This window comes from Ipomoea triloba, chromosome 6 (genome assembly GCF_003576645.1).
Source record: "Ipomoea triloba cultivar NCNSP0323 chromosome 6, ASM357664v1".
Taxonomy (NCBI): Eukaryota; Viridiplantae; Streptophyta; class Magnoliopsida; order Solanales; family Convolvulaceae; genus Ipomoea; species Ipomoea triloba.
Genome location: NC_044921.1, coordinates 21,972,204 through 21,988,203, shown reverse-complemented (window position 1 = coordinate 21,988,203; position 16,000 = coordinate 21,972,204). Strand labels below are relative to the sequence as shown.

Here is a 16,000-nt window from a genome sequence, read left to right as displayed (position 1 = left end):
AGGGTTATGGGCAGGACAAAAAAGTAACTCAAACTTTTGTTTTATGACAATTGCATCCAAACTTTTATAACTTGGTATAAAACTAAAAACATTTGTATTTTATGAGAATTATATCCAATTATGCATGGCAATTGTATTAAATCTTTTAAAGTTTGAAAAATTAATACTCTATATCAAACATTTGTATTTTGTAACAAATATAATTTTCAATCCAAAAAAAAAGAATTTGATTTAACTTAATTTTTTTTGGATTTGCACACAAAATATTTAAAAATTACAACAAAAAATCAATCTTTATAAAAAAAACATAATGTATCAAATGTCTTTTATACCATTAATTAATACCTCAATATATCAAGAGATGTAGAGGACCTTTGTGCGCAGTAAACAAAGGTCTAGCATTTGTGTTTAACTGAGTTACCATAATTTTCATCCTCTTAGATGTCCTGTTGGGCCGGGATGTGGGGGCCCTTGGGGTTGGGGATTCAACCTTTTGGGTAGCTAGAAAGAGTAGTAGAGAACTAAATTGTTTTTAGGGTTGTTTTCAAAAAAAAATTATTTTTAGGGTTATATACTATAATTAGATATAACTGTCAAATGATACAAATTAACAAATATTTGAGGTTTTTTTCCACCAAAGTTTAAAATTGTAGATATAATTTGTATTTTTTTTAGCACGGAGGCTTTTCAGTACTCCCCCAGTACTACCCGGTATGGTGAACCTTAAAATTTTTTCTACAACATTGATTCTTTAAACTGACTGATTATATCCCAATATCCCATATGCTACTGTGTACCAAATGTTGTATGGTTAATCTTTTTAATATAACCTTATTACCAACCATATTTTATTATATCTTGGGGAGATCTATTTTTTAAAAAATCTGTGTTCATTGAGTTAATATTAAAAAAATCTATGTGTATTTATTGAATGAAGACTCATCATTATCAACTGCACCAAAGTTCTCATGTTTTTTTTTTTTAACCTTACGAGGGAAATTCAACCCTTTTTTGCTGATGTTGTCGGTATTGTTCATCTTATATTCATTTAGTTTTTTTCTTCGTTTTTAATTAAAATAAAAATGAAAAACTAATAAAAGGATAGGGGTGGGTGGGGGATGATAAATGTACAGGAGTGGGCACCCAATTTAATTCACTCGATCATATAATTTTAATATCAAATATCTCAAGGAATGAAGAAATGGTTAGTAGGTTAGTTTGTTTAAATATATATTTAACCCAACGTACAACATTAAAAAATGTGAGTCAAATTCCGGAGTTCCAGGTTCGGGGAGTTAAAGAAGCTGACAATCTTCAATTTTTTTTTGTTCAGTTTAATAAACAAACACACAATTAAAGAAGCATTCGAGATTCGAGACTCGAAGCTTACAACATTAATTAAATTAATGCCACATATTAAGTGTTCCTACTTCTAATGTATTTCAAATTAATTATATATTAATAATAAATTTCTAGCTACCACCAGCCACAAAACCTATAGTCGAGTGGGTGAAGGATAACTCTCGTACCTAAAGATCGTAAGTTTGATTCTTGTCAACGTCATTTCAGTCAAGTAACAGGATTTCTCCCATGTTGAAAGTTATTACACAGGAGCGAGGTTTACTCTGTGCACATCTTTTCTCGAATAGTGACAGCAGGTTTACATGGGGTGGTTACTAACGAAACAAAGCTTATGAAGCTATTTTAGATTGGTTGGCAAGTTTAGTTGTATTTGAGGTTAAATTAATTATTAATAATGGTTAAATAAAATGGAAAGAAAGTAATTTGATAATGTTTGTAGACATGGAGATGAGCGCATTGTAGCATGGATTATGGGAAAATCTCGTGAATTTCTTCAGCGCTAGCTAGCTCACTACCCAACAGAATAGAAGAAATTAAAGAATCCTTCCATTCTCCAATACTGTCACTTTTGAAATTTCAGTATTTTATTTATTTATTTATTGTTTTATTATTTACTATATTTAATTATATCCCTTGTGTTTGCCGCACGTCCGATCCATTTCATTATTTATTAGTTCTTAAAAATCGATCGTCACCTTATTAGAAAAAAAGTATTTTCATAATTCAAGGTAGTATATATATATAGGTGATTAATTATTGAATTAGAACCAATAATTATGATCCCTCTTGTAGCTTTCATTGGACCATTAGATAAAGCAAGCTAGCTACCTCACAGCTGCAACTGTTTCTCCAATACCCTAATTATTAGTGGTAGATAAATGCATGATTAATTAGGCAGCCCACACATCCTTTTCATTGGTAGAGTATATATTTCACACTAAATATCATAATATAATATAATATATGATTTTGGTGTTAACACCATATATTAATTGGAAGCAAAGTATAATAAGTTGGTAAACCATACCAAAATATAATACACTGCAAAGTTTGACATTTCAATTTATACATAAATTAATTAATTCAATAATTTAGGGTAATAATAATATATTGAAGATTTTTATAACAACAAAAAAAACAAAAAAAAAAACAAAAAAAAAAAGTGGCATATAAGGTTGCGATGGTGTGTATGGTGCAGTGAAGATAATTTGATGTAACTTTAAGTGAGTAGCAAGTCCAACTATACTTAGATTTGGAGTAAAGGAAGGTCACAACGAAAAAGGAAATAGAAAAATGGAAACAAAAAGTTAACTATCAAGTTGGTGGCTACACAAAACACACATGCAAATGTTACTCTTATTGGAACATTTTTTTTACAAATTGTTTGCTTTAATCAGTTAATATTGTTCACATGATATAACTCCGATGATGGGACATTATATTGATTCTTTGAGTTGAAAAAATATAGAACAAATATTACTTTGTAAATAATCATGAGTGTTTCAAAAAAAAAATAGTTATTATTGTTCAGGGGATGGTCCCCTATAAAAAGTGTGGACATATCCACACCTTTTATATTGAGAAATCAAAGGCTAGGATCTTAGCATTATTTAACTTTCAAATTTGTAATAATTATAAAATGAGTATTGCTCTTAAAAAGTTTTAATAATTATAAAATTGACCCATATTTTTTACTAAAATCCTCAACCATTGATGATCCCTAATGGACGACTGAGATCAGTCTTCTCTATACAGGAGGATCATATTCTCATTTGATTTTATATGAACAATAAAACCATGGTAAAAGTTAGTACATAATTTTGAACCTGGTCATAATTGGAGGATGTGTCCCGTCTTAACTAAAAATTTAAAATAAGTCATAACCCTTTATCATAGTTTGACTTTGATACTAAATTAAAATATGTGTTTTAGGATAATATAAGTAGATAATTAGACAACTATGCACATTTATTATTTATGTATATTATGTCCAATTTAATAGTCACCCTATTAGGCATCAACCAACACAAATTTGCAGTCCAACTATATATCCACTCAGACATTTAATTGACATACACGAAAATATCTTTTATTTTAGTATTAGAATTAGATTAATAGTAATCGACTCACAGATATGATAGGCGTGTTGAGCATATAATATAATGTTTAAAACATAACAGCTGCCCTTAGTCCAACTATCTACACATATTAATTTCTCTAATTAAGTTGATTATCAAATTAAAATGTCGTCTTTAATTAAACAACCAGTCAATTAAAATAGTAAACATCAAAATAATTTTGTTCTGAACTCTTGGAAATATTTTCTACAAAATGTTTTAAATTCATTAGTTGTATTTATAAATTTCAGTCGGAATTATTTGTTATATAATTGAGAATACTTGTATTCATCATTCATCAATCAACAAAATTTATTGCGAATTATTTGGAGCATCATACATCATTCATTATCTTAGACACAAACTAAATAAGCATGATGCTTTTATTTTGTATCCTACGATCCCTCACGTACTTTATTTGAAGCAAATTATTACGTGACTTATAATTCCACAAGTACTCTATAATTATTATAGATTAAATTATATTAATAGCATCGGGAGACCATTACATAGAAACAAAATTTACCCAATGCAAACCTTTGAATCAGTGATTGCGAATTTCTCTTGTCATATTTGATTTATAGGAAAGTTCACAACTATCACCTGAATGAAGGTACGCTCTACTATGGTTGAAACATGCCTTGTAACCCCCTAGCTAGTAAATGATCATGGAGGTCCATATATCTAATCCGCTTAAACTAAGAAAGACAATAAATCGCTCTCATCAGAAGTCGAATTTGAATTTTTCAGTGTTATTTTTTAAAAAAATAAATCAATAAATATAGTGTAAATCATCATATATCAGGTTATAATATCCACCAACACACTAATTTGAAAGTTAGATAACAAGATGCTGATTTGAAAGTTAGATGGTAGAACTTGACAAACTATTCATCAAATTCAATTAAGTCTTAGCTTGACCCCAATTTAGTTAAGATAGTGAATTGCATGGATCCCAAATTTTGAATTTTACATAGAGTGCTAGATGCGCACGTTTGGAGGTGTACGTGTGTCTATATATATATATATATATATATATATATATATATATATATATATATATATATATATATATATATAAAATGGTTATTACATATACATATATTAAAGCAAATTAAAAATAAAAATAAAAAAAAAAAACTTAAAAGGAAATCACTTTGTAAAAAGTTCTTAATAGTTATCCTTAGGTAATTTAATCCCTTATTTGAAATTTACTAAATTTTTAAAAATTTAGTTCCTCCCAAAATGTTGTGGTCAAATGGCATAATTGTGGGTCTCTAAAATGGGATGTCCCCGGTTTGAAAAAAAAAAAAAAATCTGTGCAAAACCCTAAAACAAACCAAATGTGAACTTCAAATTGACAGCCAATAAAGAATCAGATTATATTGCATAACAGAAAAATAATCAAAGGACTAAATAAAAATTTATTAATTTTCCAAATTTAAATGAGAGAGTGATTGTATATAGCTAAGCCGAAAGAGATGGAGGGGAAGGAAAAAAGCAAGAAAGCAAGCTAAGGAGTATTAATGGTGAAGATTGTGAGGTGGCAGGGAGGCAGATGAAATATTCAAGTGGCAATAAAAGAGGGTGGGCTTTGTTGAGAGGATGGGTAGGTCTCTCTGATTTATTACCATTCTCTCTCTCTCTTTCTCTCTACCTATACATACACATATCACATATATCATCAGCTCCCCTTTCAAATTTAACCTGTTCAGTTCAACCCTATCTATCTATTCCCAACTAAATTAAACCCATCAATTATTATATATAAATATATAAATTCCATGCAGAGATAAATAATGGTGGTAATATCATATATATCAATCATGATGATGAAGCTGCAGATGTTTGGGGTTTTGTGCTACCTAGTTGCTGTTCTTCATTCATTTCCTCCTTCTTCTTAATTCTGCTTCACCCACCTCTCTTCATTCATTTCTGTCAACACTTAATCACTCTCTCTCACTATATATATATTAAATGCAAAAGTCATTTTCTGAGTTTTCTTCAATTTCAATTCCCTGTTCGTTGGTGATATTATTAAGGCCGGGGGGCTCTCATCAGCTTTGTGGTTAGCAGTTGAGAGTTCTTTAATTTTACTAGTAATGGGTTTCTAGTTTGCTTTCTTTCAGACCCTTTTTCGATCTCCTTTCTTTCTGGTCTTAAAGATCGAAAATCTTTTTCTTTTGTTATGGCACTGAATGAAATGGGCATTTTTGGAAGAAGAAGAAGAGGATCTTCTGTTTTTTTGGTGCCATTTTTTCTTTGGTTCTTGTGGCAAAGGTCTGAGGCTGTTGAGACCCAAACCTTCAACTACACAAGATACAGACATGTCAGCAGCTTGAGGCTTGAGAGGATTGAGAAGCATCTTGACAAGATCAACAAGTCCCCAGTTCTCACCATTCAGGTTTCTTTCAATTCTGATCTCTCTCCTTATATATATGTATATCTTATGCTTATATAACATATATATACTATGGTTTTGTTTAGAGCCCAGATGGAGACATCATTGATTGTGTTCATAAAAGAAAACAGCCAGCTCTAGATCATCCTCTTCTCAAGAATCACAAGATCCAGGTACACTACTATCAACATTTTTGTTTCTACAATACTTAGTATAATCAAAAATATACCATGAATATTGAGGAGACAACCCTAGCCAATTCAAGTCAGATTGTTGGTTTGATAACCACAAAGTTACAAGTTTGATTCCTCCTGTGAAAATGACCTATTGATATTTTTATTTTGAATCAATCAGTTATAGATAATAGAGGTTGCGGCATATATGGTAGAAATTCCTAATAACTACCAACTGTCTCCTTTCCTTTTTCTTTACACATACATCTGCACACTCACGGATAATGTATGTTGATTGTATATCTATCATATAAATTAAGCAACAAGTTAAGCTTATAAGACATCATTGCTAATTATTGGATGGGTTTTAGAAATTATTACGGCGACAATGCAATATAATGATATATATGATTGAGGTTTGATTTGATGCTTTGCAATATAATGATATTGGATGATGAGCGCAGAGAGATCCGCCGGAAATGCCGAGGATGAAAACGGTGAAAGAGGATGCGGTGAGAGAGACGACGATGAAGAACAGTAACAGCAGCGGCGCCGGCGGCGTGCCGCAGTTGTGGCACCAGAACGGGCTGCGTTGCCCCAAAGGCACGGTGCCGATACGGCGGAGCACGGTGCACGATGTGCTGAGGGCCAAGTCTCTTTACGACTTTGGGAAAAAACAACGGCGATATGTGCCGCTTGACCGCCGTGTTGACGCGCCGGACGTTGTTAGCGCCAATGGCCATGAGGTGTGTTAACTTTATTATCTACATAAATTTTATTAAAATTTAATTACCTTTTCATTAATTAATAAGTTCTATAAATGGGTGGTCAGTCAAATGAGTAAAATATGATTCTCACCTACTGAAACTCAAACCCTCAACTTTCCATATAAGAAACAACTTGGTACCAATAGACCATAAGATCTTAACATATGATTTTTAGTATTTAAAATGTCATGATTCAATTCTTCTTAATACCATTGAACATGTTTACACATGATCTTCTTAATTAATAAGATTACCTCTATTATGTGGTTAACCAATTATTATACTAGAGTTGGATTTACCGAAATGCTCGTTGCCCAACAAAAATTTAGGTTGTTTTTATTTACACACTAAGAATGGGAATCAAACACATCATTAATATTTGATTTTCATTTCAATTTAGATTCTTATGTGTGGACCAAACACACTATTATTTTAATATATTATGTTATAGTAATAGATTTAGAGAATTTGTAGTATGGTAAATTCAAACTGGGCATTAATTACTACACTATTTTATATGGTCAAAGTTTGTAATAAATAACTATAATATTTTATGAAGGAGTGAATCCCATTTGACATGGCACTAAGTGAATTCTGAAAATATTATAATATATCGTGTGATATTATAATATGTAGTGTAATGTTGATTTTTTCAAATAAAATAAGATATGGCATTAAATAGTTGCCGATATTATTAGGTGTGGTATTGTGGAATTTTTATTTTTTATTTTACTAAACAGAAAAAAATATGTTGATGAGGTTTATGATTAAATTTGTGTTCAAAAAAATATTATTAATTTTTTTTTCAAAAAAAAAAATTTGCATTCACATATTGGGATTGTCATGAATTTGTATAGCATGCAATCGCGTACACCGGAGCCTCGCAAGATATATACGGAGCGAAGGCGACGATTAACGTGTGGGACCCATCTATCGAGATGGTCAACGAGTTCAGTCTCTCCCAGATCTGGGTACTCTCTGGATCTTTCGACGGCTCAGATCTCAACAGCATAGAAGCTGGCTGGCAGGTACTCCTTCCAACTCCCTGCTCCCTCCCACACCAAATCCTATCCCATTATTCTTTTTGTTTACAACTTTTTTTAAAAAAAAAGCTTAACAAAAAAAAAAAGAGAAATTTATTTATAAAAAAAAAAAAAAAAAGAGCTAAATTTTCTAAAGCTTTGATTCTTCTACTAGTCAGGTTAGTCCGGAGCTGTATGGTGATAACAGGCCTAGATTGTTCACTTATTGGACGGTCAGATTTCTATCTTCATTCTTTATCCTTTCTCTTCCATTTTATTTGTCTACTTCAGTTAACAAGACTTGACTGAAGTCATTTTTAATTTAATTTTTTATAATATTAAATTTAGTATTAATATATAAAATTTATATATAGAAAATATATTAAAAGTACTATTAAACACACACAAAAATTAAATGAATAAATGACTATAAATCTTGAGAATTGTGTGGATTGGTATACATATAGTTAGATATGAAAGTAGATTAGAAATAGGTACGAAAATTAAAAAAAAAAAGGTACGAAAACAATAATTATATAATTAACTAGAAGTTAGTCAAAGCCATAAAATTTGGTAATCCTAGTAGAGGAATCTTGAATGTAAAGTCAACTCTGCCTTGGGTCAAGGGATGCTCCCACAAAGCACCAATTTCTCTGTTTAAATTGCATTAATTATTTGGATTCCGTGCATTGGAAGTTAAGTAGTCCTCGAAATCGATTCTTCTTCTTCTTTTTTTTTTTTTTTTTTTTTTTTGGGGGGGGGGGGGGTTGTAGTTGAAACTATAGCCTCTATATAAAACCCAAATTAGTATTCATAAGAAATAAATAGAAAAAAAAAACTTCAATATATTAGCTAGCATCAACCAAGTGAGGGTTACTTATTTATTAGTATTTTATGTATATCAAATTGCATTACATGCCATGTTTAAACATTTTCTTCTACTATATGCTTATTTTCTTTAATATTTTTTTATATAAATTTTGATTTTGTTTGTTTTCATTTTTAAATGTGAGTTATAAATATATACGTTTTATATATCAATAAAAACAAACTAAATATTACGAAAAAATTAAAGAGTATATAACTTGAGTCAAATCACATTAATCAAACTAAACACATAAAATGAGATGGAAAAAATATTTTTTTATGTGTTTAAGAAAATGAAAATTGAACTTCAACCTCTTATTCTATAGCCCTAAAATTACATATTTATATATATTGAATAATATATTGTTATTTTGTTGTGTATGTTAGATTAGAATAATCTAAAAAGTTTAGCATATAAATCACCTACTACGCACCTGTAAATTTTGACTATTTAACAAACTAAGTAGTTACATTATGAGAACCTAAAAATCAAATAAATTAAAATGATTGACATGAATTATTTAATTCACGAATAATCAATAAATATAAAGTAAATGCAACACTTATTACTATATAACTTTAAAAAAAAATCAGATAAATAGTATTTTCCTTAAAAATTTTGAGCCAATCATTTTGTTGGTATGATGGGCAATGAAAGCTGAAAAAAGTTGGGGAAGGCACTGAAGAACATGACTGTTTAAAAAGTCATTAAACATTAAAGATTAAAATACCATAATAGACAGGACATGAAGATGACAATTCCAATATCAGAAGGGTGTAGTAGTAAATGCTAGTGGTCCTTTAAATATTAATGCATGCATGGAAGTGGGAGGCTCTCTGCTTTAGTTTCCCACTTTGCCCAACTCATGCATTTAGTAATGGTATTAATTAGTCCATGTGACATGTCAAATGTGCCACTGGCAGGCAAGAAATCTGATCTCTTTCAAGGACAAAAGAGTAAATAAATCTTTTAAATTTATTTCGTTTCCTTTAAATCTGAACACATATCCTCTTTTTTAAGTGCTATTGACTTTGTAACAAAGTAGTATCTGTTACAATTATGTTACTTGATCACATGATCTTAAATATTGTGACGTGTAAACTGATATATTTTATATGAAATGTTTACAGAGCGATGCATATCAAGCAACCGGATGCTACAATCTTCTGTGTTCTGGATTTGTGCAAACAAATAGTAGAATTGCAATCGGTGCTGCCATTTCTCCCGTATCCGCCATTGATGGAAGCCAATATGACATCACCATACTCATATGGAAGGTCCATATCAAATCTTGTTCGTACAATTATGACATTATAAAATTATTAATTATTAATTAGTTTCTATTTAATGGTCTACCTTGCATTTAGTATACTTAATAATGTTTATTTTTAATGTACTAAATGTTCATTTTTAGATATATTACTTAAAAATGGACTTCCAGTGCATTAAAAATAAACCTTTAGTATACTAAAAAAAATTGTTAATGGTCTACAATAGAAATTGTCGATTAGTATTGGCAAATTATTTTGTAGACCCAGGTTCAAAATACAAAGTTTACATATTGAATGTTCACAATTTATATATTGAATGTTCACTATTCAAATTGTGAATATTCAATATGTAAATTGACACGGGTCTACCTTGTAAGATAGATCCGATGCATGTTATAACTATGAAAAAACTTGTGTGAGATTGTCCCACAGGTTTCAATCCGTGTGACGTGTCAAATCTTTGATTAATTGATCAAAGATCCGACCCGTCTCACATATTGAAACCCGTGAGACGGTCTCACACAAGTGTTACCTATACCTATTGGGTTAGTATTGGTGTGGGTTGGGGTTTGCAAATTGCAATGTTGTACCATAATTTCATGGGGTAATTTGATTGCAGGACCCAAAGCTTGGGAATTGGTGGATGGGCTTTGGTGACAACACTCTAGTGGGCTACTGGCCCGCGGAGCTATTCACGCACTTAGCGGAACGGGCCACCATGGTGGAATGGGGAGGAGAAGTGGTCAACTCTCGGGCCACGGGCGAACACACATCCACCCAAATGGGCTCGGGCTATTACGCAGAAGAAGGGTTTAGAAAGGCGAGCTATTTCCGAAACCTTGAGGTTGTGGATTCCGATAACAGTCTCAGCGCAGTTCAAGGCATATCCACTCTTGCAGAGAACACTAATTGCTATGACATCAAGAGCTCTTATAGTAGCGATTGGGGAACCCATTTTTACTATGGCGGGCCGGGAAGAAGCCCGAATTGCGCTTAATTTGTATGTTTGGTACCAAATATAAAATTTGTTTATGAGACAAAAGTCTCTACTGCCTAGTATTCTAGCAATTTTATTATATTTTTCTTAGATTTTGCTATTTCCAACCTTGTTTATGCTCTTATTCCAAATTGCTTGTCTATGTTATGTATGTATGTATTTTATTATGTTATTATTTTTTAGATAAAGAAAAAAATTCACAATCACTATTTGATTATATTAAACAATAGCATGAGAAAGGTAAAGAAATAGCAATTAAGATAGTCGTTTGGGAATTTTCGTTTATCTAATGTCGCTCATGATATGCATTTTAAAAGCGAGAAAATTTTATAGATGGGAATATGTCAAGTAAATTATTAAATTTGATAAAAAAAATGAAGAATACCCGCATTTTATTTATTTATTATTTTTATGAATTAAAGTGTGTTTTATCTCTGCAAATAAATGAAAAGAATGAATTAGATAAATCATAAACTCGTTTTATCCACTACAGTATTCATTTGCTTGCTCTTTCTTTATTCCATTTGGATCGAGACTAGAGCGGTCAAGACAGGCCCAAATTGATTGTTGGGCTCGTGTAACTCATGTTTTGGACTGACAGAAAAATCATATTCGTACCGTATTTCACCCGACATGTTTAACCCGCATTTGTTGCAGTGTTAAATGGGCCAAACTCGGGTAACATGTGGGTTACCCGGCCCCCAAAAAAAAAAAAGAAAAAAAGAAGAAAAAAAGAGGTCCTTATTGCCTTAAACCCTAAACCTAAAATTCCCCAATTAGCTTTCACTCATGTCTGCTGCTTGCTGCTTCGCTCAGTTCGCTGCGACCTCAATCTGCGAGTTTGCCGCCGGCGCTACAGGACCAGGACGACGGCGGCTAGCTCCTCCACTCCTCCAGGCTCCACTGCATCACTACTCGGCTGCTCCGTGAGACCGAGAAGCGAGAGCCGAGAACCACTGCTAATTGCTGCTCCTCCACTGCTATACGACCGAGAAGCGCTGCTGCCTGCTCCAAGTGACCAGGTATACAACTAAACAGTAAACACATTCACAGTTTCACTAATATGAATATATGATGTATTTATATTATTAGCAAATATGATGTATTTATATATATTTAATACATCTGTATGACTGTATGCACATGGAACAACATGTTTTGCCGTATATTTTAATGTTAGCTGAGAAGTGAAAAAAAAAATGGAAGCAAAAGTGTTGCCGGGTTGGTTTATAAGTTTATTGTGTGCGTTTTGGTTGGTTTTACTGTTTGATTAAGGGGACTATTGAAGAATCTGATCTGGCTCTAATCAATTTACACTGCAAATCAATTACTATTGTTTGGCAAAGTTGCCTAAATTGTACTGTTTCTCAATCTGTGGAGTGTCTCAATTTCTGTAATTGATTTTATCTTTTGTTATTCAATAGTTCAAGTATTTATTTAGTACCGGTGGAAATTGTTTATGGAGATTTTAAATCCTATGACTGCTTTAGTGTAACTGAATAAGGAAGCCGAGAAAACCCTGGAGATTTCAATGTTTTTTCATTTTGCTAGTATATTCGGCACATGCTTATTAATTATCCAATCATCCCTGTTGGAATGCAAGTATGCAACTCATCCAATAAATTGTAATCCATTCTCGGAGATATGAAACTTAATTTTCTCAATATTTGAACAAATTTTCTCAATATTTGAACAAAGGGGTTTAATTGTTTCTGTTCTATTATGCAATTTCTACTGCCTTTGAAGTTGTTGGCAATCATATTGATCCATTTTCTGATTTTTTGTGCAAATCATGATATTATCATTATATCAAGTTGAATTTTATTTTAGTAGATACTATCCTGTTCCATTGCTAATTTGAAAGATATAACTTTTACAGCAAAGGGTATGCGTTTTGCTGGTCCTCATTTTACATGTTTTTTGATTCGCAAGCGCTGTAACAATCTTAAGGAGATGGTCGCTTCTTCACTGACATGCCACAGTAAAAGACATATCAGCTATTCTGCTAGTCCTTTGGAGTACTATCATCCAATTCTTCAATCAAATGGTTTACAGAATCGGTTCAAGAATTGGCAATATTTGAGAAAGGGTAAACTGATGGCAAGTACTTTCAGTCAGGCTATTGGTTTTTGGTCCCGCCGAAGGGTTCAACTTTGGTTAGAGAAGATTGGGGCAATTGAACCATTCTCTGGCAACTTAGCCACCTGTTGGAGCAACATCAAGGAAGAGGAAGCTCTTGAGAGATATATGCTTATTACTGGAAATCCTGTCTCCATGCATGGTTTTCAGGTCCATCACAATATGTACCCAGAAGATGCCTGGCTTGCAGCTTCCCCTGATGGAGTAATCGACACCTATGCTCATGGTTTGCCTTCCCGAGGTGTTTTAGAAATCAAATGCCCATTCTTTGGAGGCGATATGACCAAGGCTTGGCCTTGTAGTAGAATTCCCATTTATTACATTCCTCAGGCACAAGGTTTGATGGAGATCTTAGATCGAGATTGGATGGACTTGTATATCTGGACTACCAAAGGAAGTAGTTTGTTTAGGTTGCATCGAGATAAAGAATATTGGCAAGCCTTGGAGATTGCACTTTCTGACTTCTGGTGGAAGCATGTGCAACCTGCTAAGGAATTGTACAATTGTTCAGAGATCACAAATCCCCGTGTTGAACTAAAATTACTTAGGCCCGAACCTAGACATGAATTATGTACTTACCTTGTCCATGAAAGCTTCCGTATTGTGGTCAATGACTCTAAGTTGGTGATGCGTGAAATTAATGGTAAACTGCAAATGTGATGCTCCACAGGTGGACAGTCAAATTCATTCAACTGGATAATTAGAGTCCAAGTCATGGTAGTCTTCTACAAATTGTGTTGATCAAGGATAAAGTTCTCTTCTACTGGAAGAGAAACTTCGATTGTAGTTACATGTTGTGGATTAGACTGGTTTCTTTTAGGTATTGATCTGTGCACACTCTTACTAGAAGAGAGGCAGGTTATATCATCTGGGCAAAGCTGAAATGCTAACTGCACTCTTAGAATCTTTTAGATGAAATGCACAAGGATGGGGAACTTGTTACATGCAGGCATGATGTGAATGTTGTTACAAGCATTTACGGTGTACTCCACAAATTTGCCATATTTTGATAGCTTCCACTGGTTGGATAATTTGACTGGTAAGATGATGTAGCCCAGTGTGCCTGAGCTGACATATGAGCACTTCCGGTCTAAACTATCAGGATACAACCAGCTTGGTTGGCGTGTGTGGCTGTGCACTCTTGTCCCTTGAGAGAGATCAGGAGTCGAACCCCCTCTTGTATGAAAAAACCAATTTGGCCAGCACTTTGCCCCTTAATTGGGCTGGGCCAGTGCGAATGGGGATTACTGGATTAGTCTGAGTATGGTACGGGCTTAAAGGTGCCACCTACAATTAGGGCGGTGGCCTGACCAAAAAAAAAACATCAAGATACAACTATGTGGCCTTAAAATGTAATATGCGAGACCTGTAACATATTGTTTGCACAATGGGCAGAATATCTGAGAACCAAAAAGCAGCTGTATGTTACAAAATACTTCTTTGTAGAATAATATCCACCCCCACCCCCACCCCCTCCCTTCTGATGTTGCATTTTCTATACAAAATGATATATTTGTGAGCTAAGCATGTTCTACTTTTTATTTTAATTATTTTAATGACAGACCAAATAACTCATTGATTTGTTTGCACTTTGCAGGAATAGCATTTGTAACAATAAGGTCAGTAGTGGCAATAAAACGATACTCAGTTGTTTGTTATGGCTATATCTTTTGTTCCTACAAATAGAAGAGGTCTGCAAATCCACTTCTAGTGCACAACATATGAAGCAAGGTTGGCTTTGTTGCTTTATTCAGTCTAGGCTGGATTTGGAGAATTATGTAACTGTTTAGCTTATCATGCAGGGGCGAAGAGTCTGCAGGTGCATGAGTGACTGGCCTCCTCGCTTGTTTACCCAAGATTTGCCACGGGTTTGATTCTCTCAGCGATGCCAAACATAGTTCTTGGATCCAACCCATCGACTACAAGGATTGAGGACTGCCGTATAGGTGTCAAGTTCGTTGGAATGCAGACCAGTAATGAAGATTGTGTTAGCCTAGAGAAAAACCTGCAAATAATTGAACCTCATATTTTAGTTGTTTTGTTAACAGTTACTGCAAAATTTCAGGCATAATAGTTTTCTGAAACCTGCCTAAACTTACCTTGTGAAAGGGCAATATACAGAACATTAGTGCAATGCTTCTTTTGTTTTTACTCTGTATATTTTGGTTTTTTTTTTTGTTTTGTTTTGTTTTGTTTTTTTTGTTTTTTGAGGAAAATCTCTGTATATTTTGTTAAAGCATATATATATATATATTTTTATCGGGAACGGCTTGTTTGGTTTAAGTAACATAATTGTGAAGAAATTGAATTTAAATTTCATGACAACAAATTGTTGAATATTGATTCCAATGTTTGGTTGGAGAAAAATAAGTTGTCGAGAATTTTTTAATTTAATTTAAATCTAAAAATTAAGAAAAAAAATGATCAAATTAGTTATTGAAATAAATTTTGATATGTTCATCTCGTCATTATTGATGTGGCGATCATTTTATTCCAAAATTATTACTTTATAATATATTTTAATACTTTTAATTTTTTTAGACTTTTAATTTCTTTAAGGAAAAACACATTTTTCTGTCTTTGTCTCCGGGTGGAGACGAAGAAACTTCTTCATCTCCAAGACGAAGACGGAGAGAGGGTTATTTTTGTATTTATAATTATTAAAATAAATTAATGCTTTGGCTGAAGTGACTTGATTATGCACTTTTGGTTAAAAGCGACTTGATATTGAATTATTGACAAATGACTCCAATATTGTTAAAGTTTTAAAGTACTTTCCATATTCAAATAATTTGAACTTTTAACCTAGTTTAAGAACAACCCCAATAGAGTTTTTGGATGGTCTTTGCTTAAGTGGGAGAGAGATTAAGGGGAGAGAAGATG

At 32.7% G+C, this 16,000-nt stretch overlaps 2 protein-coding genes across 4 annotated transcripts; both read left to right on the top strand.

Moving 5' to 3' along the window:
* Positions 1 to 5,075: 5,075 nt before the first annotated feature.
* LOC116023232 lies at positions 5,076 to 11,120 on the top strand. Its single transcript, XM_031264220.1, has 7 exons — positions 5,076 to 5,883; positions 5,967 to 6,053; positions 6,518 to 6,799; positions 7,678 to 7,848; positions 8,022 to 8,075; positions 9,841 to 9,987; positions 10,601 to 11,120. The coding sequence occupies exons 1-7, from the start codon at positions 5,668 to 5,670 to the stop codon at positions 10,976 to 10,978; spliced, it is 1,335 nt and encodes a 444-aa protein (XP_031120080.1). The 5' UTR covers positions 5,076 to 5,667; the 3' UTR covers positions 10,979 to 11,120.
* A 623-nt stretch (positions 11,121 to 11,743) lies between these two features.
* LOC116023285 lies at positions 11,744 to 15,275 on the top strand. 3 transcript variants are annotated; one of them, XM_031264275.1, is made up of 4 exons: positions 11,744 to 12,000; positions 12,858 to 13,834; positions 14,715 to 14,848; positions 14,920 to 15,275. In XM_031264275.1, the coding sequence occupies exon 2, from the start codon at positions 12,866 to 12,868 to the stop codon at positions 13,775 to 13,777; it is 912 nt and encodes a 303-aa protein (XP_031120135.1). In that variant the 5' UTR covers positions 11,744 to 12,000; positions 12,858 to 12,865; the 3' UTR covers positions 13,778 to 13,834; positions 14,715 to 14,848; positions 14,920 to 15,275. The 3 variants fall into 3 exon arrangements, with proteins under 3 accessions (XP_031120135.1, XP_031120132.1, XP_031120134.1); XM_031264272.1 differs by having other exon boundaries at positions 12,858 to 14,156; XM_031264274.1 differs by having other exon boundaries at positions 12,858 to 14,537.
* The last annotated feature ends 725 nt before the right edge of the window (positions 15,276 to 16,000 follow it).

Bases quoted from the DNA above. Each gene is read 5' to 3' on its own strand.
- LOC116023232 (XM_031264220.1), top strand. From the start codon at position 5,668: ATGGCACTGAATGAAATGGGCATTTTTGGAAGAAGAAGAAGAGGATCT. The intron at 6,054-6,517 runs GTACACTACTAT...TGATGAGCGCAG, and splicing joins TCAAGAATCACAAGATCCAG to AGAGATCCGCCGGAAATGCC. The intron at 7,849-8,021 runs GTACTCCTTCCA...TCTACTAGTCAG, and splicing joins GCATAGAAGCTGGCTGGCAG to GTTAGTCCGGAGCTGTATGG.
- LOC116023285 (XM_031264275.1), top strand. From the start codon at position 12,866: ATGCGTTTTGCTGGTCCTCATTTTACATGTTTTTTGATTCGCAAGCGC.